Below are 25,796 nucleotides of genomic sequence, written 5' to 3'. Positions count from 1 at the left end.
CACTGGTGTGCTATGCTTAGTTTTATGTGTCAGGACAAAGCAGTTTTACACTTTATAATAAATACCACCTCCCTGAATGAGCTAGGGAGAGAGGATCAAATGTATTATTATGAACCCAATCTAAAAAAGGGCTCTGAAAAACAAATCATGTCCTTTTCTTAGTTCATGTTTGAATTCACTTTTGTGAACTTCAGAAATAAGCTGTTCCAATTGATTAGACATCCCGGGAAACATTACAAGACACTGAGCAATAGAAGAACAAACCAACCTGAGATTGAAATGCACTTAATTCTTAGAATTGTAAGACACTTAAACCTGGTTGTGTAAGGTGGAAACAGCCCAATCAGCGTACTATGCTATCTTTCTCCTAAAGGAGTCTAAGTTCTTAGCCATTTAACAGAGCTTTTACAACGTTTACCTTTTCTTCCTGAGGAATTTTCATCACCCCAATTAAGCTGGAATTTGAAGGTTCCTTTAATATTAGTTCATGCTACACATCAAAGTGTTAGTTTTGCTGAAACAAGCTGATTATGTTTTATCTTAAAGCTAGAAGAATTTCAAAGGCAACTGCTGCTGGATATTTTTTAAGAAACCACAAATTAGAAGCAAAGTGTTCTGAAGACTCTTACCTGCCCTGGCTGGGCATTTTCACAGACGGTGGTCTCATAGTCCATGGCAAATTCAGGGGCGTTATCATTGATGTCAAGTATAGTGATGGCCACATAGCCTCTTCCTACTTGAGATGGATTCTCTAATAAATAAGACAATGTCTTATCATTTACGCCTTGCCCCTCTAAAGCACAATTCTAATAATAAAATGACTAAGCTGAGAATGAAATCTAGAATTATAATGCTGTATTACTTAAAAGGAGCTATAGAAAATTGAAAATATGATCCAAATACACACTCACATACATTCATATGTATGTATATATTTGTATATGTGTGTATATATACACACATATACATACATGTGTATACATACACGTGTATGTATATATACATATGTATACCCAAATATATACATATACATGATTATATGTGTGTGTATTTGGATATACATGCACATATAAAAATGTATATTTATAGTCTGTATGCGTACTTGTAGTTTTTTAGTCCCTGATGAGAAAATTGTTGAAAGAAGAATAAATGGTAAACCATGAATTTCAATATTCTTTAATGTTAGAACTCATATTTGTATGACTAGACATTTGTATTATCAACACATGTATTATAAATGCATACATATTAAAATATACAATATATCATATACATATATACATGCAAATATGCATTCATTTTTCAATAGTTTTTATTTTATTACTTATTATTTTATTTTATTTTTTATGAGGGACTAAACTTAGTTAATATCAGAATATTCAAATCCAGATGTCTTGGTTATAGATCAATGTACTAATTTTTATAAGCTATTTCACTAACTCCATAACAGCATAAACATGATATATGAATTGTGATCAGAAAACAAGAAATCCTGTGAAGGTAATATAGGCCCATTGTTTTTTAGTCCTTGGTTTTCATAAATTTTGTAAATATTAGCATACAAAGACAGTGAAGATAAGTATATTTCACAGCTTAGAAATTTGGTATTCTCAAGTTTTTGTTCAATTCATATAAGGAACTATTTTAATTAAGTTGAATTTACAACCTCATGACAATCGGTTCTCCACTCACTGTCCTCCATCTTAATTTAGTTTTAAGCCTCACAACTTACGGCTCTCCATTGCAAGTACTGTGATATTGTGAATAGCATTTGTCTCTCGATCCAAAGACTTGGCAGTTGTGATGACCCCACTGTTGGCATCAATATTGAAGTATCTCTCCAAGTCTGTGTTTCTGTCAATTGAGTACCTAATTGAACATTGAAGAAAAGAAAAGCCTTCAACATGCATGTTTGATTATAATTTGCTAAAACTATGTCATTATTTATGTAGCTCATCACTAAATCCTACTGACTCTCTGATCTGTCATATTAATCACATAAATGCATGCCATGTTTAAAACTCTACTCACATATTAGATGGTTTATAACCTGTGTCTCACTAATATATTTGCTTTTCTGTCAGACATTACTAAATGAACACCACAGTGATCTTCACAATGGCTTTGAATATGTCATTGGAACTACAAGTTCATTATTATTACTATTATTATTTATTTATTTTTGATACAGGGTCTTGCTGTCACCCAGGCTGGGGTGGAGTGGATCACTGTAACCTCGAACTCCTGGGCTTAAGGGATTCTCACACCTCAGCCTCCTGAGTAGCTAGGACTAGAGGCATGCAACACCATATTTGGCCATTTCATTATTATTAGTATTATTATTATTATTATTTGTAGATGCAGGGTCTTGCTATGTTCCTCAGGCTGGTCTTGAATTCCTGGGCTCCAGTGACCCTTCTGTCTCAGACTCCTAATATGCTAGGATTATAGGCGTGAGCCACCGTCCCTGGCTAAATTCATTATTATTATTATGACTCCTGTAAACCATTTACAATATATTTGGTAACCCTGCTCACGATTATGGACCCTTCTTTTTTTTTTTTTTTTTTTTTTTTTTTTTTTGAGACAGAGTCTCGCTCTGTCGCCCAGGCTGGAGTGCAGTGACGTGATCTCTGCTCACTGCAAGCTCCGCCTCTCGGGTTCCCGCCATTCTCCTGCCTCAGCCTCCCGAGTAGCTGGGACCACGGGCGCCCGCCACCTCGCCCGACTAGTTTTTCGTATTTTTATTATTATTATTATTATACTTTAAGTTCTAGGGTACATGTGCATAACGTGCAGGTTTGTTACATATGTATACTTGTGCCATGTTGGTGTGCTGAACCCCTCAACTCGTCAGCACCCATCAATTCATCATTTATATCAGGTATAACTCCCAATGCAATCCTTCCCCCCTCCCCCCTCCCCATGATAGGCCCCAGTGTGTGATGTTCCCCTTCCCGAGTCCAAGTGATCTCATTGTTTAGTTCCCACCTATGAGTGAGAACATGCAGTGTTTGGTTTTCTGTTCTTGTGATAGTTTGCTAAGAATGATGGTTTCCAGCTGCATCCATGTCCCTACAAAGGACGCAAACTCATCCTTTTTTATGGCTGCATAGCATTCCATGGTGTATATGTGCCACATTTTCTTAATCCAGTCTGTCACAGATGGACATTTGGGTTGATTCCAAGTCTTTGCTATTGTGAATAGTGCCGCAATAAACATACGTGTGCATGTGTCTTTATAGCAGCATGATTTATAATCCTTTGGGTATATACCCAGTAGTTTTTCGTATTTTTTAGTAGAGACGGGGTTTCACCATGTTAGCCAGGATGGTCCTGATCACCTGACCTCGTGATCCGCCCGTCTGGGCCTCCCAAAGTGCTGGGATTACAGGCTTGAGCCACCGTGCCCGGCCGATTATGGACCCTTCTAAAATGAAACATGTAAACATCTTGCCCATTTGTATATACTTAGTAACACCTTTTGTTCTGACAGCACCAACCTGTCATTAACCGTCTTTCTTTTATTTTTTTTTTTTTAAATCTTACTCAGTGGTCTTGACGAGGATTCTAAAGACATGTTTCAAAGTAGAACCCCTGAGATTGCATGGCTGTTTTTGCATGTAAAAGCCTTTTCTCGAAATATCTGTAATCCAAATATTTTTTCAGCAGTGAAAAATTACTGCTCCACTTGTATTTTTGTCCATGTTATTATTTGTTTTATACACAAAATTCACCCTCCCCTCATGATGATCAGCTTCAGGTTCCTCTCACAGTCTTTCTGGTTGGGTGAGATGGCTCTCATTTAAAAACAAACAATTAAACAAACAAATGAACAAAAGAACAAACAGAAAAAAAAAGCATACACCCACTTTAGACATGATGATTAGTAACTGCTTCAACTACACTCATGATCCATTAAACATAATGGTCTTTCATGTTCTTCATCTTCTTGATTCCTGATTTGCTCCTTTACTCCAGTTTTCATAGATTCTTATGAACATACCTTTGACTTGTCAGCTCTAATATATGCATTACTGTTGGAAACTCTACTTCAAGCATCTTACTCTCTGTTCACCACCTCCTACTCCAGCAATTCTCCATCCTGACAGGGATCTACAATTTACTGACACTAGCAACATTTTCTTAAAATCAGTTTGCCTTTATTTCCTCACATCTCTCTTACCAATTTATGTACTATGAGCCCTCATTATTATTACTCCTGTGTATATGCATATTACATTGTAATATATCAAACTTAGTGACATCAAACAATAATAATAATATATCTTATTTTGTTTGAGTCAGAAATTTGAAAGTGTGTTTGTAGGGCAGTTTTAGCTCTTAATCTCACAGGAGGTTGTAGTCAATGTTGGCTGGGTCAACCATGATTTGATGATTTGACTGGGATTGGAGGATCCAGTTTCAAAGTGTCTTATTCACACTGACGGCATGTGCATGGCATGGATGGTGAGCTGGTGCTGCCAAATGGACTCCTCTTCACAGCACTGCCTGAGTGTCCTCATGGCAGGAGAGCCAGCTTCCCCCATTTTTTTCAATTTATCTGACAGTGTGTTTTTTCTTCTTTAATTTCTTAGTATGATGAATTATATTGGTGAACTTTTGAATATTAAACTAATCTTATGCTTCTGGGATAAACCCTACTTTATCATGGTGAATTATTCTTTTATATATTGCTTGATTGAGTTATCTAAATGTTCTGTGGAAAATATTTGCATGAAAGTCTTGATCAAAGTTTTCTTTTCTTGTACTACATCTACCTGGTTTTGGTAGTAAGAATAAGGCTATGTGAAAATGTTGGGATGCATTCCCTCTTCTTGTATTTCCTGAACAATACTGTGTAGAACTGGTAATTCTTCTTTAAGTGTTTGGTAAAAATTTGTCACTGAAGTGATCTGGGCTCAAATATTTCCATTTTCAGAAAGTTTTTAACTAAAATTATAATTTATTTAATAGTTATGGGATTATTTAGGTTATCTATTTCATGTTGAGTTTTGAGAGTTAACACTTTTTGAATAATTGATCCATTTATTCCAAATTGTCCAATTTCACTGAAATTATAAACTTTATGTCAGTAGACGTGTTTATAGTATTTTCTTATTCTGGTTTTTATGTTTGCAGGGTCTGTAACATCTCCTCTTTTGTTCTTAATATTTATCATTTTTTCTGCTTTTTTTTTTTTTCCTTTTTCAGTGTTGGTAGAGGTTTATCACTATTTAGGTCTGTTCAAAAAAACAAGCATTTAATTTTATTGATTTCTGTATAATTTGTTTTGAAATGCATTGTTTTTTGCTCTTATAATTATTGTTTTATTTCTTCACCTTGCTTTGGATTTATTCTGCTAATGTTTTTCTAATTATTACTCCAGGACAGGGGACAGTAGAGGGAAAATAATGGTAAACCCATCACAGGTTTGGAGATACTTTGTAGTACCCTTCTTCACTAAACTACCTGCTAATATTTACTTTTCAGAGTTCTGATGGCTCCACTCTATCCAGGTTTCATAGTTGCATTTACTGTGAGATACAGGGTGGAATATGTTTACTTAGAACAGGATTATGTGTGTATCTACGTATACATATGTATATATACATGTACGTATATATACATATATATATGTATGCAACCAATATACATATATAAAATACACTTCTATACAAGTAATATTCAATGGCAATATGACAGCTGATATTAATGTTTGATAAGAGGATTGTAACTTAATGAGATTATAACCCATACATTCATGCATCAATTGAGCCAATATTAAAGCCTGAATTGTTCTCTTTGTCAAATCTCTAAGTTAATAACTGAGATAATGTTTGGATATTCATGAAAAAATAAATGTCTAGATTCTTAAAAGCAAAAAGGCCTTGAACTTGACAGACATCGGTCTAAATGAATTCATGAAATTCCCCACAGGGCTAACATCAATAACTAAAACACCTGCCTCTATTATCAATAGTCTCAAAGATCTTAGCATTAGAATAAAAAACATTAAAGTGGAGAATTTATTTAATATGCTAAACGTCTCCAACCACTATTTGCCTCACAGAAAACCACAAATAATTTAGGGATCTAGTTATAACCTAGGCCTCTATCTGTTTTGAAAAAACGTGGGCCACAAAAGTTTCTATCATTCAAATATTTATCATTTCTGAATTATAAATCTACAGCTTCCCCTAGTAGATATATTTATTTATTTATTTAGACAAAATCTACTCTGTAGCCCAGGCTGGAGTACAGTGGTACTCCATGAGCTCACTACAGACTCAACCTCTCAGGCTCAAGTGATCCTCCCATCTCAGCCTCCCAAGGAGCAAGGTCTACACACGTGGGCCATGTGCCAAGCTAATTTTTGTATTTTTTGTAGAGACATGGTCTCACTATGCCTCCAGGGCTGGTCCCAAACTCCTAGGCTCAAGCAATTCTCCTGCCTCAGCCTCTCAAAGTATTAGGATTATAGGCTTGAACCACACACCACGTCTGGCCCCCCTTCTAAATTGTGTGTATTTGTTAATAACTATAATTCCCACTTAGATCTCACTAAATAGCATATATATATATATATATATATATATATATATATATATATATGTGTGTGTGTGTGTGTGTGTGTGTGTGTGTATATATATGGTAATTTATGATGTTATAATTTCCTTATGTCTTCCATTTATTCATTTATGCATTTGGCAATTATTCTTGAGCACCTGCAAGTGACATACTATTTCAGGAAATACATTACATAAACAATTTTTTTTAACTTGCAACTAAAATAATAAATATTGAGGGATAAACTAAGAAGTTATTATGAAGGAGGTCAGGGTATGTTTGCAGAATGGTATTGACTTGAGAAGACATGGGATGCTTTGGCAAAGACAAGGTTTAGACTGACAATCCAGAACAGTCCTAGTGGTTATTACATTTCTTAATGACAAGGACTTGGGATCACCTAGTATTAAAGGGGTTTCCTATTTCTACCAGTCCTTCTGGACATGCAAAAACCTTAAGTTGTAGTATAAAGCATTAGCTAATGTATAAAGTTACTTGAGAAAAAAACGTCCTTAGGTAAGAAAAATAAAGAAAATACAGATACTTTTTAGAATGAGAAGTGTAAAATATCTCTGCCTTAGTAATGTGGGAGGGCTGATTGAGTCAAGAGAAGAAAGGCCCTAAAAGAAGTCTGAAAGGACACACTATTTGATGTTGTGGATTGACTGGCCTAGGGACCTGAGAAATGCAGTTGCCTGAGTTAATTGGAGGCTGAACTAGAAGTGTGAGGATAGGTGATTTCCAAATCATGAACCACCACCAACTACCGTGCAACTTCTGATGCCATTAGTGGTTTGTGGACTTAGAACAATCTCTCTAGCTTCTGCAAAATACAGCCTAAAATACTTGGCTACCTTTAGTGTATGTTGGAGTGAACAATTAGAGAGATCACTTTCACATTTTTGCAGCAACAGCAGTTAAGCTTCTGCCCTATCCACTTATTATGCTGACAGCTCTGTATCTCAATATCCAGTCTCAAACTAGTTCCTGAGATTTGTGTACACTGCTTTTTAGATGCCTGTACCATTACTAATACAATCATGATATATCTATGAGCAAATTTATCAACCTTTTCCCCAAATCACCCTACCTTCTGAACTTTTCTCTTTGCAGGATGTAATATTTAAAATATAGTTTACTTTCTTTCCTTAATTCTCAAACAAATATGTAAGGTCATATAGTGGCAGAAACTTCCATTTGCATACCTAATAATTATATTTCTCTTACGTCCTGTTAAGAGAACTGTGCTTTTGTTAGAGTCAGCCATACGTCCAGCTGAAAAACTATATTTGCTAGCCTCCCTTGTAGATGTGGTGTCTTTTTATTTAAGTTTTGGGAAATGAAGTACAAAATACATTTTTAGCCTACAGTCTAATTGAAAAACTCCTTAAAGGATGAGTGATAGTTGTTAATTTATCTGGTATTTGATTTCTGCCCTTCCCCTTTCTCTCACCTGAGGCATAAACACAATGGAAGAGATCCAGAAGCCATATTGTAAATAAGCGGTGACAAGTGCTTAAAAAATGAAGCCAAGGCTCTTGATGGCATTATACTGCCAAGGTGTCAGTCCTTGAGAACATAGCTCCAGACTTCTCATTAGTACGTCATTAGTGTTAAGCTTTGCTGCTACTAGCCAAGCACAATTTCTAACTAACGCAAGCATATGTTATTATTGAGGTTATCTCAATACTGGACTCTAAAATTTCACAGATGGGGGTTGGATCCAAGATTTAGAATCATGACTATTTGAGCCAGTTTTCCAGCACACTATGTTGCATATACATTAATTGTAGTTTCAGCCACCTACATCTCTATAATTCAGCTATTTGTTTTTTTTCCCCCCTCTGCTTTCCTATCTAAACTCATAACCAGTCAAACTGATGTATTAATTGGTGAACAAATATATACCACACACATCTCCAATTCTGTGCCTTTTCTCATGTTGGTCATTCTGTATCCCTGTTTTTCCTCCTTTCCAATTATTTCAGTCCTGCTATTCCTTGAAGACAAACTAGTAGCATTAAAGCAGCATGCCTTTCCAATTACATCAGAAGTCATGCTTTTTAAAGAAAACTTGCAGGGTGTGTGATCCGTGGAGTTTACCAAATGTTCCTTGTGCTACACCACCAGGAACCATAGACTGAGGACAGTATTTCTGGCTATGACCCTGTCACTAACCTACTGTACTAATTGGGGCTTTTCATCTGTGCTTTTTCTGTTTCTTCATTTGTTCAATGAGAAAGGTTTACAAGATTAATTATCATTTTCAGATCTAACACTGAATTTTTTAAAATGAGTTTTCATGTAAGATCTCTTCTACAGCTACATAACAAGAGGGTTTCTGCAAAAGACCGTATCTCATACATCTGTGTGTCTTCAGTGTTTGAACATCTGTTACAAAATGAATTCCCTAATGAATACCGGTGATTATCCTGCAGCTATTTGATAAGCTAAAGAGATCAATTAAAATGTTCTTCTTTATATTCACAGGTAGCATTCTTATCACCAGCTATTAATTTGCATATCAGTGTTCACAAACAGAAAGTGGGGGTGAGTGAGCTAGATTAACACAAATATATCATCAGTACTCCCAAAGTGGCAAAAGATAATGTAATAAAAAAGCATCAGAAAGTTTAATCAATTGAAATAGATGAATAATTTGAATTGAAAATTTCATCTACTATAAAGTTTGTCAGTATGCGTGTGCGCATTTGCGTGTGTCTATGTGGATTGCTGTAAGGATCGTACAGGTTTGATATAGACCTCACTAAAATCCTGGAACCATATTTTCTAACTGTGTGGCCAGGGATGTATTTACTTCTAAGAACATAGTAATAATAATGCTTGCCTGTTAGGAATTTAATGATAAGTAAACTTCAAAATAAACTATTGAGGCCGGGCACTGTGGCTCACGCCTATAATCCCAGCATTTTGGGAGGCCGAGGTGGGTGGAATGCTTAAATTCAGGAGTTAGAAACCAGCCTAGGCAACATGGTAAAGCCCCAGCTCTACAAAAAATTAGTTGGCCGTGGTGGTATGTGCCTGTTGTCCTAGCTGCTGGGGAGGCTGAAATGGGAGGATCACCTGAGTCCAGAAGGCAGAAGTTGCAGTGAGCCATGATTGTGTCATTGCACTCCAGCCTGGGCAATAGAGTGAGGACTTGTTTCAAAAAAAAAAAAACGAATAAAAATGAACTATTGATTTCTGAACTTAATGACAGCAGACACCTTGCTCACCCCTCTTCTGATTATGTCAACACAATTTTCCTTTAGGGTTTTAAACTTTTTCAAATCTCATATGCAATCTTCATGGCACTCAAGATGTCCAGAACATTTTGGAGAAGAGACGGCCACATATATCAATATATGAAAAAAAAAAAAAAAAAAAAAAAAAAAAAAACTCTGCAGCAAATGTGAATCTTAAACAGAGAGCTGCAAGAAAAGAGTTGCAGCTGATTCATCACAGTTGCTACATTCTGAAGAGCCTGCTACCCCTGCTACAAGTATTTACAGAGGAACCCTATTCCTCTCCTTTTCTGAAGATTGGTCATTCAACTTTTTCCTTTGATTCTTTGAGCTATACCCAATTATTCCAATAAACTTCTTTCTTTTTTTAACTAACCGTGGCCAATTTCTGTTGATTATGGTTAAAGAATATTAAGAGGACAGTACATGATAAAAAGTAATATTCCCTAACTTTTTAACCCCATGAATAATTCTCTACCATTTGCACCAAGAACATTGAATTTTTGTATTCCTTTATTAATGTGACTTTTCATTAAGTATTTTATTTAATAAATTATATATTATATTTTTAATATACGTGTGTGTGTGTGTGTGTGTGTGTGTGTGGCAGGGCATCACTGTGTCACTGAGGCTGGAGTGCAGTGGCATCATCTCAGTTCACTGCACCCTCTACCTCCTGATTTCAAGAGATTCTTCTGCCTCAGCCTCCCAAGTAGCTGGGATTACAGGCATGAACCACCACACCTGGGTAATTTTTATATTTTTTGTAAGGACAGGGCTTCACCACAGGGGCCAGGCTGGTCTCAAACTCCTGGCTTCAAATAATCCACCTGCTGTGGCCTCCCAAAATGCTGGAATTACAGATGTGAGCCACTGTGCCCAGCCCCCAGTAAGTATTTTAGATATGAAAAATACTTTAAGAAACAAATCAGAACAAATGTAATTTTCAATGAATTTATTTTACCTGGAGTCTTCCAAAAAGGTAACTAAGAAAGTCTTTGCTGACAGTAGAGCTTTGTAGTTCTACAGCAATATAATAAAACAAGAAAAAATGGCCGGGGTGGTGGCTCATATCTGTAATCCCAGCACTTTGGGAGGCTGAGGCAGGTGGATCACCTGAGGTCAGGCGTTCGAGGCAAGCCTGGCCAACATGGTGGGACCCTGTCTCTATTAAAAATACAAAAATTAGCCAGGAATGGTGGCGGATGCCTGTAATGCCAACTACTTGGGAGGCAGGGGCAGAAGAATTGCTTGAACTTGGCAGGTGGAAGTTGCAGTGAACCAAGATTGCACCACTGCACTGCAGCTGGGCAAAAGAAAAGAGAAAGAAAAGAGAAGAAAGAAGAGAAGAGAAGAGAAGAGAAGAGAAGAGAAGAGAAGAGAAGAGAAAGATGGCTCAGATAAATTAGGCATTTCCTAGAAAATTTAACTCTACAAAAGTTATCTCTGGATAGTAAGTACACTACTCTAACAAAAACACTTTATGTTTTCACCAGACATGAACATATACTCTCTTTTTTCATTTTTAGTGGTAGTTATGCTAAAATGAGCAGCATTTTGAAATAGAGTATAGCTTATAGTCTTCTCACAGATTTAATATCCGCTACTTTTTACGTTAATCAGTTTTACTGCTGCTATTATTTTTCTGTATGTTATGTTATCGGCTTGCTCATTTTCTTGGAATAAAATAGATATTCACAAATAATTTAGATTTCATATGTGCACATAAATGCATTAATACAAGCTACTCAAAAAATACACATTGAATTATTCAAATACTCCAAATATGTTCACACTAGTCACAAAAAGGAATTTATGATATACTATTACCAGTTTTTATGTGAGGGTATACAATACCAGGAATGCTGAAAAAGTCCACAGGTAAATATTATCCAAGAATCCTTTAACATAAATATAAACTTATTTCTATATTTAGATTATTAGAAATGCTTAAAATGATGCCTAGTACTTTTTCTTTTCCTGTATTCATATCTGATCTTATTTGTAATAATATCACGTTCCATTTCATTGGTCATTTTTAGCATAGGAATTTTGGGTTTGCTGTGATGCCTGCAGAAATGAATTTGCTTATTTCATAATTTAGTACTAGGCTTTTAAGATATAACCAAATAAAACATAAATGTATTTTGCATGATGTTTTCTTGGCTTGTCCAAATCTTGCCATCCCTTGAAGCCCTACTTACTCTACCACTCCTTCAAATGAAATCTCACAGCCTGAACTTGGAGTGCTGATTATTTATCATACAATTTGCCCTATTACAGTGCTGGCATATTTTCCCCGATATTGTTTAACTTTTATGAGATCTTATTACTTTATCCAGATTGTAAGTTTCTTGAGGTCAGAGGAAATGTTTCATTTATCTTTGTTTTCTCATTAGCATTTCCCCAGTGCCTTGCATAACATAGGTTTTTAATGAATGCCTGTTCAGTCATTGATCAGTCTGCCAATGCTGACATGAAAAATGAGTCAAATCCTCTAGACTTTAGGCTGTTCTTACAGCTTTTACCATCTTGGATGAGAAACACAGAAGTGAAGTTTCTATCATTCAGAAACATGACCAGCATCAACAGACCACAATCTGTCCTTCCAAGTTCAAGAGATAAAGCCCAATATTGAGTACTTAGGGCCAAAATACATGATGTGATAAACAGCTACTTATCAAATAACAAGCCAGAAACATGCTTGCCCTCAATTACCCATTTTTCCTAAAAAAAAAAAAAAATTTCCTCTAAGTATTCTCAAGTATCAACTAACTTCCACCCTTGGCTTTGGCTACAATTTTAGTTTACATATGGTTTCATTTCCACATACCACCCCCTGCCACAAAAGGACAGTACAGTGTACATGAAATGGTGGTTTACTGGACTTTCAGCTTAATCTTTCCATCTATGACAACTACACTTGCGAACATCAAAATGACCAGGTTCCAATAGTCATGTAGGTGCCCCAGTCTTTTTTTAAGGAAAAAGCAGATTCACAGAGAAGAGTTATGCATAACCTTTGGTCGGTACTTCAGTAAAGTAGGTAGACATTTTAAAATGCTGTGCAAAGCAGGGATCATGTAGGAAGACAATATCAACTTTGCCTTGCTGGGGGCAACTAAATATATATTTTCTAGAATTTTAACTTATTGCCTCATATATCAGAAAACATTACAAACATAAATGACATTTGCTAGATTTCAGTATTATACAACAAAGAATGTCAATAAATTCAAAACTAATCATCCCATTGGCTATACTGTTTTACAAGTCAAACCCTACTGGTCTAATTTTAAATAATTACAACAAAACAAATAATGCTTTTCCATTCCTCAAAGAACTACAATATTGCTAAAGGTGTAACGCACAAAGCTCACAATTGTTAAGACTCCTCGTGCCCCATCTCAATCTGGAGATTCACTTTTCCTAGTACCTCAGAAGACTGTGCTATTTATTCATCCACTGACATATGTTTTATTATGTTAAACATATATTATGAGACAGGATTTACATTTTGATAGTTATTGGAGTGCCTAATGCAAATACATGTTTATATTCATCAAAAAGCCCTATAATATGTTGTATCTTTTGGAATATGTGTGAGTACAAGACAACCTGCAATATAGATTGCCAATATGGTTGCGTACAAAATGCTATGTCTCTTTTACTGACTTCGTTAATCTCAGAATTAAAATGGCATGAAAACACAATAACCTATAATAATAGCAATACATAATAATAATACATCGTAATATTTAAGTCATGATTCACAGTTTAAAAGCTTCATTTACTTTTTCTCTCTTAGTCAATCATCAGAAAATCCTGGGATAAAGCATCAGTTACTTTTCCTTTTTGCTGGCTAATACAAAACCATAGGAAGCGGCCGGGCGCGGTGGCTCAAGCCTGTAATCCCAGCACTTTGGGAGGCCGAGACGGGCGGATCACGAGGTCAGGAGATCGAGACCATCCTGGCTAACACGGTGAAACCCCGTCTCTACTAAAAATACAAAAACTAGCCGGGCGATGTGGCGGGCGCCTGTAGTCCCAGCTACTCGGGAGGCTGAGGCAGGAGAATGGCGTAAACCCGGGAGGCAGAGCTTGCAGTGAGCTGAGATCTGGCCACTGCACTCCAGTCTGGGCGACAGAGCGAGACTCCGCCTCAAAAAAAAAAAAAAAAAAAACATAGGAAGCAAGGTGACATCTCCTAGGTCATTCCACAAACAGCAGTGCTGGGAAGGGAACCAGTCTTCAAGAGAATGCATGTGAGTAATGCAGACTCAACAAATTATAAAATAAGGAGACTGGCCTCTTAAGGGATATTATATAAAAGGATAGAGGAAGAGAAGTATGAGAAAGACAAATGCAGAAAAAAAAGGTGCAAATAATTGTGCTGACCTTACGAAAATCATGTAAAAACTTTCAAGTATGTAAGTATTAAACATGACTCAAGAAATTAATTCTACAAATGCAAAAGAAATATTCATATATTCAAAATAAAATGTTAATTCACTGGGGACAAAGTCTGTCTATTTCTCTCTTTGTGAGGAAACAATGTAAGCTAACACTAACTTGAACTTTCATGTCACTGTCATTACTTTTAAGGAAATGAAAGTGGAGTAAAAAACATGGTGCTGGGTAGATTCTCTTTCACTGATAAAGAACACAGAGATTTTTACTTCCAAAATTAGAAGTTCAGCCTTTGACCTCTGTGCTTCAGAGAACAGACCTGGAGCTGACTTCATCTCTCTCTAGTCACTACTTGCTCTTTCTCAAGTCACCTTCCACTTGGGCCCTCTATTCCTTCTTCTTCCTCAAATTATTATATAATAATATTGACACTTTTCCAACAAAAATACTATAAAAAGTGAAATATTTTCTTTTCTTTTTTTTTTTTTTTTTTGAGGCGGAGTCTCGCTCTGTCGCCCGGACTGGAGTGCAGTGGCCAGATCTCAGCTCACTGCAAGCTCCGCCTCCTGGGTTTTACGCCATTCTCCTGCCTCAGCCTCCCGAGTAGCTGGGACTATAGGCGCCCGCCACCGCGCCGGGCTAGTTTTTTGTATTTTTTAGTAGAGAATGGGTTTCACCATGTTAGCCAGGATGGTCTCGATCTCCTGACCTCGTGATCTGCCCGTCTCAGCCTCCCAAAGTGCTGGGATTACAGGCTTGAGCCACCATGCCCGGCCAGAAGTGAAATATTTTCTATGAAAGGCTTCAACAGAATGAAACAAGGGACTGGGTAATAGAAGAATTTGAACAGGATGAAAATATCAATGCAATCAGTGAAAATATTCTTAAATCCTTTCATTTTACTTATTCATTTATTTATTTTAGAGACAGGGGTCTCACTATGTTGTCCAGGCTGGAGTGCAATGGTTACTTACAAGTGCAATTGTAGCTTACTGCAATCTAGAACTCCTGGTCTCAAGTGATCCTCCTGTTTCAGCCTCCCAAATAGCTAGAACTACAGGCATTTGTCATCCCACCTGGCTCCATCATTCATTTTAGCAGTAAATTATGATATATATTACTGTCTTTCTTTCTCCATATCTCCAACTTTATGAAAGCATGTCTCTCTTTCCATTACATTAAATGATTCAAGCAAAAACCAAATTGTCCTAAGCAGCTAATCTATGCCAGTAATTGTGCTGTGGTTGATTGTTCATGAGGGCAAGAGATTTAAGGTTTCACTAAGAGATGGAATGCTATAGCAAAACTCACACTCATGTTTGCCCAAATTAATATAACTTGGTATGTGGGGCTGAACTGCAGTCAGGAAATTTTCTTGACCATGAAGGCAGGGCAATTACAGTGAAGAGGGGAAGCCTTATTCTATCTGCTATATTTGTGATTCATAAATATTCTTGTGCACAGATTATATTCTCAGAAATGGTCTATTATCACCACATTAAAAACAGTATAATCATCAATACATTCTGAAATTGCTGTCTAGATAAGGACATAATATGTATGATTTCATTTTTTAAATAACTGTTATTCTATACCAATCCTTTACAAGGTTCTATATATATGTGTATGTGTGTATATATATGTATATATACACACACATATATACATACATATATGTATATATACTACTTCAAAATATATGTGTGTGTGTATAAATGTATATAATCACTTTATTAGTTTAGAAAGAAACAACATTATGGGCTTTTTTAAACCAAGAAATATTAAGTAATTTTCATGACAATTTAGAGCCAAAGTCCGGACTTATCTCAAAAGTTAGCTGAAAAGCACTTACCATTGTTAAATATTATTTAAATCTAAAAATCTGTGGATAGCTTATAATTGAACATATCTGAATATAAAATAATCATTGTGTTTTCTTTTTCTTTTTTTACCTTATAGTCTTTGTAATCAAAATCAAACCTTTATGTTGAAAAGTGAAGTATTTTACTTACAAACCCAAATAAGACATATAATACAATAGATATTTTATTTCAATTATATTCTATTTTTTATAATGTTAACTTAAATAAGTCTCATAGAAACACAGAAACACACGTATACACACAAAAACACATGTAGATCTCAGATTATAAATTATAGCTAAAAAGTGCAAAATGTAAGGTTGACATATTTTGAAATGCTTACGTATCACCATTGTGTCAGTATTAAAGATATTATCTGGCTATAACAGTGTCTAGCCTCAACACAACACTACTGAAAGGATATTCTTAATAGTCTTTACATGTAGATAGTTTTTAAAAAATTTTTTAAGTGGAAATATTAAACTGAACAAAAATATACCGTTCAAGTAGACGAGTATCATTAAAATGATTTGTTTTCAAATTAGTCCCTAATTTGAATTGCTGATACAATTATTTTTCTAACATATGCATGTATCCTATAACTAAAACATGCATCGCTTCATTTTTGAACATGCTTTGCTTTAAAATAGGTTCAGGATAATTAGTTGAATAGAAACATAAGCTATGGCTTGTAGATAATAATGGATGCCTAAAAATATGGCTCAATGATAATGGCCTTGATAATCAGATGACGATTTTGAGTTAGTAAAATGTATGTTTCTAATCCTGTTTTACTTCTGCTGTTATAACTCTCTCTCTCTCTATATATATATATATAGTTTTTTATTTGTTATGAACAAAGAAGCATCATAGCATAAAACAAGAGTTGTGAAAAAAGATGCACTGTTTGTAAAACCATAGAAAAGGAGAGCAATGACTTTTTACCTCACAGGGCTATTGGAAGAATCTGGGTCATGAGCTGCTACAGTGCCAATGATATTCCCAACCTGGGTAGCTTCTGACACCTCCATAGGGTACAAGGGTGAAGAGAACACAGGCGGCTCATCCACATCTTCCACAATTATCTTCACGGTTGTTGTGTCACTGAATGGACCCAAGCTTAGAAAGCGGGGGTCGGCATCTTTATTTGCAGCTTCTATCCGTAGTGTGTAACTTGTTTTGGCTTCAAAATCCAGTTCCTGTAAAGAAAGTCATTAGGAAAATTAAATTACCAGTTAAATAGTCAGCAAAGCAGAGCCTTTTCATTTATGAATGTCAATAAGCACAGGAAAGAATCTGTCATGTAAATGCACCATCAGCATTCAAAAATAGTAAATAACAATGCCAATCAGAATTCTTGCTGCTTTCCTGGCTCACAAACAATGGTTAGTGCTTCTGAATCAACTTCATCCAATCTGCTGCTATACGCTGCATGAACAGACAGATATCAGTCTTTGGAATATTATTTGAAAGAAAAACTGGTCAAATTTATATTTTTCCAACAGGGACTTTCAATGTAATATTCTTCAACCATGTGATTTAACTGTACTACCCAGGGTGTACTTTAAAAATTAAGAAAAACATTACTTTCTATTGAATTTCTCATTTAAGGGTCAGTGATTTTGGGGACTACATTAGGATTCTGAGTTTTCAGGGCACTCAAAGTGTGGTTGCAGGGGCAAGTGTGCCATCCTGAGGTTGTTCAGTCTGCAAACATGGCCAGTTCTTTTCCATGAAGCATCCATCATGTCTGCCTTCACTATTCCTCCATCAAAATGTACTAGATTACTGGGGGAACCAGCCCCCAATATTTCAGCGTAGGTTCTTTCTATTTTCCCTAAGTGTCAGCCAATCTGAGAAATAAAGAGAAAGAGTACAAACAGAAATTTTACAGCTGGGCCTTCGGGGGTGTCATCACATATTGGTGGGACTGTGATGACGACCTCGAGCCATAAAACCAGCAAGTTTTTATTAGGGATTTTAAAAGGGGAGGGGGTGTACGAACAGGCAGTAGGTCACAAGGAATCACATGCTTCAAAGGGCAATAAAGATCACAAAGCCAGGCAAAATTAGAATTACTGATGAGGGTCTCTGTCCCACTGTGCACTCATTGTCTTGATAAACATTGTAACAGGAAACAGAGTTCGAGAGCAGAAATATCGGTCAGACTAGAATTTACCAGGCTGGAATTTCCCAGTCCTAGTAAGCCTGAGGGTACTGCAGGAGATCAGTGTGCATTTTACTTCTTATCTCAACCGCGTAAGACAGACAATCCCAGAGCAGCCATCTATAGACCTACCCCCAGGAATGCATTCCTCTCCCAGAGTCTCAATTATTAATATTCCTTGCTGGGAAAAGAATTCAGTGATATTTCTCCTACTTACACATCTGTCTATAGGCTCTCTGCAAGAAGAAAAATATGGCTCTATTCTGCTCGACTCTGTAGGCAGTCAGACCTTATGGTTATCTTCCCTCATTGCCTGAAAATTGCTGTTGTTCTGTTCTTTTTCAGAGTGCACTGATTTCATATTGTTCAAACACACATATTTTACAATCAATTTGTACAATAGTGGTCCTGAGGTGATGTACATTCTCAGTTTATGATGATAACAGGATTATGAGATTAAAGTAAAGACAGGCATAAGAAATTATAAGAGTACTGACTGGGGAAGTGATAAACGTCCATGAAATCTTGACAACTTGTGTTCTTCTGCCTCAGCTCCAGTCTTGGGGTCTCTGTTCGGGGTCCCTGACTTCCCGCAACACTAGATCTCTATTTTAGGAGGTTAACAGTTATATCTCAGAATCTTTACACTGTATCTAATTTTCCAACAGGATTTATATGCTACAATTTTCCTAAAAATTAGTGACCAACTCAAACTGCATGAGAGCTGAAAAAGTTGTAAGGACAATTAAACTAGTTGCACTAGCACAGTATCATCTTTGAAAAATAGAAATCGAAGATGGCCGAATAGGAACAGCCCCCGTCTCCAACTCCCAGCGCGAGCGACACAGAAGACCGGTGATTTCTGCATTTTCAACTGAGGTACTGGGGTCATCTCACTAGGGAGTGCTGGACAATCGGTGCTGGTCAGCTGCTGCAGCCTGACCAGCGAGAGCTGAAGCAGGGCGAGGCATCGCCTCACCTGGAAAGCACAAGGGGGAAGGGAATCCCTTTTCCTAGCCAGGGGAACTGAGACACACAACACCTGGAAAATCGGGTAACTCCCACCCCAATACTGCACTTTAAGCCAACTGGCACACCAGGAGAATATATCCCACACCTGGCCGGGAGGGTCCCACGCCCACGGAGCCTCCCTCATTGCTAACACAGCAGTCTGCGGCGATCTATCCGCAAGGCAGCAGTGAGGCTGGGGGAGGGGTGCCTGCCATTGCTGAGGCTTAAGTAGGTAAACAAAGCCGCTGGGAAGCTCGAACTGGGTGGAGCTCATAGCAGCTCAAGGAAACCTGCCTGTCTCTGTAGACTCCACCTCTGGGGACAGGGCACAACAGGGGAAGCAGCAGAGGCCTGTGCAGACGCGAACGACTCTGTCTGACAGCTTTGAAGAGAGCAGTGGATCTCCCAACACAGAGGTTGAGATCTAAGAACGGACAGACTGCCTGCTCAAGTGGGTCCCTCACCCCTGAGTAGCCTAACTGGGAGACATCCCCCACTAGGGGCAGTCTGACACCCCACACCTCACAGGGTGGAGTACACCCCTGAGAGGAAGCTTCCAAAGTAAGAATCAGACAGGTACACTCGCTGTTCAGCAATATCCTATCTTCTGCAACCTCTGCTGCTGATACCCAGGCAAACAGGGTCTGGAGTGGACCTCAAGCAATCTCCAACAGACCTACAGCTGAGGGTCCTGACTGTCAGAAGGAAAACTATCAAACAGGAAGGACACCTATACCAAAACCCCATCAGTACATCACCATCATCAAAGACCAGAGACAGATAAAACCACAAAGATGGGGAAAAAGCAGGGCAGAAAAGCTGGAAATTCAAAAAATAAGAGCGCATCTCCCCCTGCAAAGGAGCGCAGCCCATCGCCAGCAACGGATCGAAGCTGGTCAGAGAATGACTTTGACGAGATGAGAGATGAAGGCTTCAGTCCATCAAACTTCTCAGAGCTAAAGGAGGAATTACGTACCCAGCGCAAAGAAACTAAAAATCTTGAAAAAAGAGTGGAAGAATTGACAGCTAGACTAATTAATGCAGAGAAGGTCATAAACGAAATGACAGAGATGAAAACCATGACACGAGAAATACGTGACAAATGCACAAGCTTCAGTAACCGACTCGATCAACTGGAAGAAAGAGTATCAGCGATTGAGGATCAAATGAATGAAATGAAGCGAGAAGAGAAACCAAAAGAAAAAAGAAGAAAAAGAAATGAACAAAGCCTGCAAGAAGTGTGGGATTATGTAAAAAGACCAAATCTACGTCTGATTGGGGTGCCTGAAAGTGAGGGGGAAAATGGAACCAAGGTGGAAAACACTCTTCAGGATATCATCCAGGAGAACTTCCCCAACCTAGTAGGGCAGGCCAACATTCAAATTCAGGAAATACAGAGAACGCCACAAAGATACTCCTCCAGAAGAGCAACTCCAAGACACATAATTGCCAGATTCACCAAAGTTGAAATGAAGGAAAAAATCTTAAGGGCAGCCAGAGAGAAAGATCGGGTTACCCACAAAGGGAAGCCCATCAGACTAACAGCAGATCTCTCGGCAGAAACTCTACAAGCCAGAAGAGAGTGGGCGCCAATATTCAATGTTCTTAAAGAAAAGAATTTTAAACCCAGAATTTCATATCCAGCCAAACTAAGTTTCATAAGTGAAGGAGAAATAAAATCCTTTACAGATAAGCAAATGCTTAGAGATTTTGTCACCACCAGGCCCGCCTTACAAGAGACCCTGAAGGAAGCCCTAAACATGGAAAGGAACAACCGGTACCAGCCATTGCAAAAACATGCCAAAATGTAAAGACCATCGAGGCTAGGAAGAAACTGCATCAACTAACGAGCAAAATAACCAGTTAATATCATCATGGCAGGATCAAGTTCACACATAACAATATTAACCTTAAATGTTAATGGACTAAATGCTCCAATTAAAAGACACAGACTGGCAAACTGGATAAAGAGTCAAGACCCATCAGTCTGCTGTATTCAGGAGACCCATCTCACATGCAGAGACATACATAGGCTCAAAATAAAGGGATGGAGGAAGATCTACCAAGCAAATGGAGAACAAAAAAAAGCAGGGGTTGCAATCCTAGTCTCTGATAAAATAGACTTTAAACCATCAAAGATCAAAAGAGACAAAGAAGGCCATTACATAATGGTAAAGGGATCAATTCAACAGGAAGAGCTAACTATCCTAAATATATATGCACCCAATACAGGAGCACCCAGATTCATAAAGCAAGTCCTTAGAGACTTACAAAGGGACTTAGACTCCCATACAATAATAATGGGAGGCTTCAACACTCCACTGTCAACATTAGACAGATCAACGAGAGAGAAAGTTAACAAGGATATCCAGGAATTGAACTCATCTCTGCACCAAGCAGACCTAATAGACATCTATAGAACTCTCCACCCCAAATCAACAGAATATACATTCTTCTCAGCACCACATCGCACTTATTCCAAAATTGACCACATAATTGGAAGTAAAGCACTCCTCAGCAAATGTAAAAGAACAGAAATTATAACGAACTGTCTCTCAGACCACAGCACAATCAAACTAGAACTCAGGACTAAGAAACTCAATCGAAACCGCTCAACTACATGGAAACTGAACAACTTGCTCCTGAATGACTACTGGGTACATAATGAAATGAAGGCAGAAATAAAGATGTTCTTTGAAACCAATGAGAACAAAGATACAACATACCAGAATCTCTGGGACACATTTAAAGCAGTGTGTAGAGGGAAATTTACAGCACTAAATGCCCACAAGAGAAAGCAGGAAAGATCTAAAATTGACACTCTAACATCACAATTAAAAGAACTAGAGAGGCAAGAGCAAACACATTCAAAAGCTAGCAGAAGGCAAGAAATAACTAAGATCAGAGCAGAACTGAAGGAGATAGAGACACAAAAAACCCTCCAAAAAATCAATGAATCCAGGAGTTGGTTTTTTGGAAAGATCAACAAAATTGACAGACCACTAGCAAGACTAATAAAGAAGAAAAGAGAGAGGAATCAAATAGATGCAATAAAAAATGATAAAGGGGATATCACCACCGACCCCATAGAAATACAAACTACCATCAGAGAATACTATAAACACCTCTACGCAAATCAACTAGAAAATCTAGAAGAAATGGATAATTTCCTGGACACTTACACTCTTCCAAGACTAAACCAGGAAGAAGTTGAATCCCTGAATAGACCAATAGTAGTCTCTGAAATTGAGGCAACAATTAATAGCCTACCCACCAATAAAAGTCCAGGACCAGATGGATTCACAGCTGAATTCTACCAGAGGTACAAGGAGGAGCTGGTACCATTCCTTCTGAAACTATTCCAATCAATAGAAAAAGAGGGAATCCTCCCTAACTCATTTTATGAGGCCAACATCATCCTGGTACCAAAGCCTGGCAGAGACACAACAACAAAAGAGAATTTTAGACCAATATCCCTGATGAACATCGATGCAAAAATTCTCAATAAAATACTGGCAAACCGGATTCAGCAGCACATCCAAAAGCTTATCCACCATGATCAAGTGGGCTTCATCCCTGGGATGCAAGGCTGGTTCAACATTCACAAATCAATAAACGTAATCCAGCATATAAACAGAACCAAAGACAAGAACCACATGATTATCTCAATAGATGCAGAAAAGGCTTTTGACAAAATTCAACAGCCCTTCATGCTAAAAACGCTCAATAAATTCAGTATTGATGGAACATACCTCAAAACAATAAGAGCTATTTATGACAAACCCACAGCTAATATCATACTGAATGGGCAAAAACTGGAAAAATTCCCTTTGAAAACTGGTACAAGACAGGGATGCCCTCTCTCACCACTCCTATTCAACATAGTGTTGGAAGTTCTGGCTAGGGCAATCAGGCAAGAGAAAGAAATCAAGGGTATCCAGTTAGGAAAAGAAGAAGTCAAAATGTCCCTGTTTGCAGATGACATGATTGTATATTTAGAAAACCCGATTGTCTCAGCCCAAAATCTCCTTAAGCTGATAAGCAACTTCAGCAAAGTCTCAGGATACAAAATTAATGTGCAAAAATCACAAGCATTCTTATACACCAGTAACAGACAAGCAGAGAGCCAAATCAGGAAGGAACTTCCATTCACAATTGCTTCAAAGAGAATAAAATACCTAGGAATCCAACTTACAAGGGATGTAAAGGACCTCTTCAAGGAGAACTACAAACCACTGCTCAGTGAAATAAAAGAGGACACAAACAAATGGAAGAACATACCATGTTCATGGATAGGAAGAATCAATATCCTGAAAATGGCCATACTGCCCAAGGTTATTTATAGATTCAATGCCATCCCCATCAAGCTACCAATGACTTTCTTCACAGAATTGGAAAAAACTGCTTTAAAGTTCATGTGGAACCAAAAAAGAGCCCGCATTGCCAAGACAATCCTAAGTCAAAAGGACAAAGCTGGAGGCGTCACGCTACCTGACTTCAAACTATACTACAAGGCTACAGTAACCAAAACAGCATGGTACTGGTACCAAAACAGAGATATAGACCAATGGAACAGAACAGAGTCCTCGGAAGTAATACCACACATCTACAGCCATCTGATCTTTGACAAACCTGAGAGAAACAAGAAATGGGGAAAGGATTCCCTATTTAATAAATGGTGCTGGGAAAATTGGCTAGCCATAAGTAGAAACCTGAAACTGGATCCTTTCCTTACTCCTTATACGAAGATTAATTCAAGATGGATTAGAGACTTAAATGTTAGACCTAATACCATAAAAACCCTAGAAGAAAATCTAGGTAGTACCATTCAGGACATAGGCATGGGCAAGGACTTCATATCTAAAACACCTAAAGCAACGGCAGCAAAAGCCAAAATTGACAAATGGGATCTAATTAAACTAAAGAGCTTCTGCACAGCAAAAGAAACTACCATCAGAGTGAACAGGCAACCTACAGAATGGGAGAAAATTTTTGCAACCTACTCATCTGACAAAGGGCTAATAACCAGAATCTACAAAGAACTCAAACAAATATACAAGAAAAAAACAAACAATCCCATCAAAAAGTGGGCAAAGGATATGAACAGACATTTCTCAAAAGAAGACATTCATACAGCCAACAGACACGTGAAAAAATGCTCATCATCACTCGCCATCAGAGAAATGCAAATCTAAACCACAATGAGATACCATCTCACACCAGTTAGAATGGCAATCATTAAAAAATCAGGAAACAACAGCTGTTGGAGAGGATGTGGAGAAATAGGAACACTTTTACACTCTTGGTGGGATTGTAAACTAGTTCAACCATTATGGAAAACAGTATTGCAATTCCTCAAGGATCTAGAACTAGATGTACCATATGACCCAGCCATCCCACTACTGGGTATATACCCAAAGGATTATAAATTATTCTACTACAAAGACACATGCACACGTATGTTTATTGCGGCACTATTCACAATAGCAAAGACTTGGAATCAACCCAAATGTCCATCTGTGACAGACTGGATTAAGAAAATGTGGCACATATACACCATGGAATACTAGGCAGCCATAAAAAAGGATGAGTTTGCGTCCTTTGTAGGGACATGGATGCAGCTGGAAACCATCATTCTTAGCAAACTATCACAAGAACAGAAAACCAAACACCGCATGTTCTCACTCATAGGTGGGAACTGAACAATGAGGAAACTTGGACTCGGGAAGGGGAACATCACACACAGGGGCCTATTATGGGGAGGGGGTGGGGGGAGGAATTGCATTGGGGGTTATACATGATATAAATGATGACTTGATGGGTGCTGACGAGTTGAGGGGTTCAGCACACCAACATGGCACAAGTATACATATGTAACAAACCTGCACGTTATGCACATGTACCCTAGAACTTAAAGTATAATAAAAAAAAAAAAAAAGAAAAATAGAAATCATATACACAACATGTCGACGTTGTTTGTGACAATAACATGTTCCTTTTTCTTCAGTGGATATAGAAAGTAACAGCTTTTTATGACTTTCAATTTCAGTTTCACCACTGCAAAACTGTCCCCAAATTCTGTTTACATTTAATGATGTAAAACAAAAAGAATTAAAAATAGTTAAAAAAAAAACTGTATAGGAATACTGCAAAATATAATACATAATTTACTTAGTTGTCAGTATATACAAATAAAACATTATGAAATGTGAGCTAATATGTAATACTGAGAATTGTAATTCTAATTCATTCACTATATGTTTGGGTGTACGTGTGTGTATATATGCAGGCACACATTTATTCCAACTTAACCCACAAAGGATGTGATAACCAAAATAAATAAAACAATATAGTTACATAAGTATAAAATAGGTATAAAATAGGATATATATACACATACTGTACAGTGTATCATATATCCCATACTGTGTACAGTGCATATTCACTTTGCTACATAAAATATAACATATATATATACACACATATACACATTTTATATATAAATATATGTACACACATTACATATATATA

General features: G+C 37.3%; 1 protein-coding gene across 2 annotated transcripts in view; it reads right to left on the bottom strand.

The window, feature by feature from the left end:
- CDH7 (cadherin 7) overlaps nt 1-25,796 on the bottom strand; it is a 138,734-nt gene that overhangs the window by 23,843 nt on the left and 89,095 nt on the right. For both annotated transcript variants that reach the window (XM_010385602.2, XM_010385601.2), the window contains exons 7-9: nt 17,033-17,286; nt 1,733-1,869; nt 630-751 (exon numbers count right to left, since the gene is read on the bottom strand). In XM_010385602.2, the coding sequence (XP_010383904.2) occupies nt 630-751; nt 1,733-1,869; nt 17,033-17,286 (513 nt within the window). The remainder of the gene's footprint in view (nt 1-629; nt 752-1,732; nt 1,870-17,032; nt 17,287-25,796) is intronic.

Source organism: Rhinopithecus roxellana, chromosome 21, assembly GCF_007565055.1.
Source record: "Rhinopithecus roxellana isolate Shanxi Qingling chromosome 21, ASM756505v1, whole genome shotgun sequence".
In the NCBI taxonomy this organism is placed as follows: Eukaryota; Metazoa; Chordata; class Mammalia; order Primates; family Cercopithecidae; genus Rhinopithecus; species Rhinopithecus roxellana.
The sequence above is the reverse complement of the archived record's forward strand: the minus strand, read 5'-3'. Positions and strand labels throughout refer to the sequence as shown.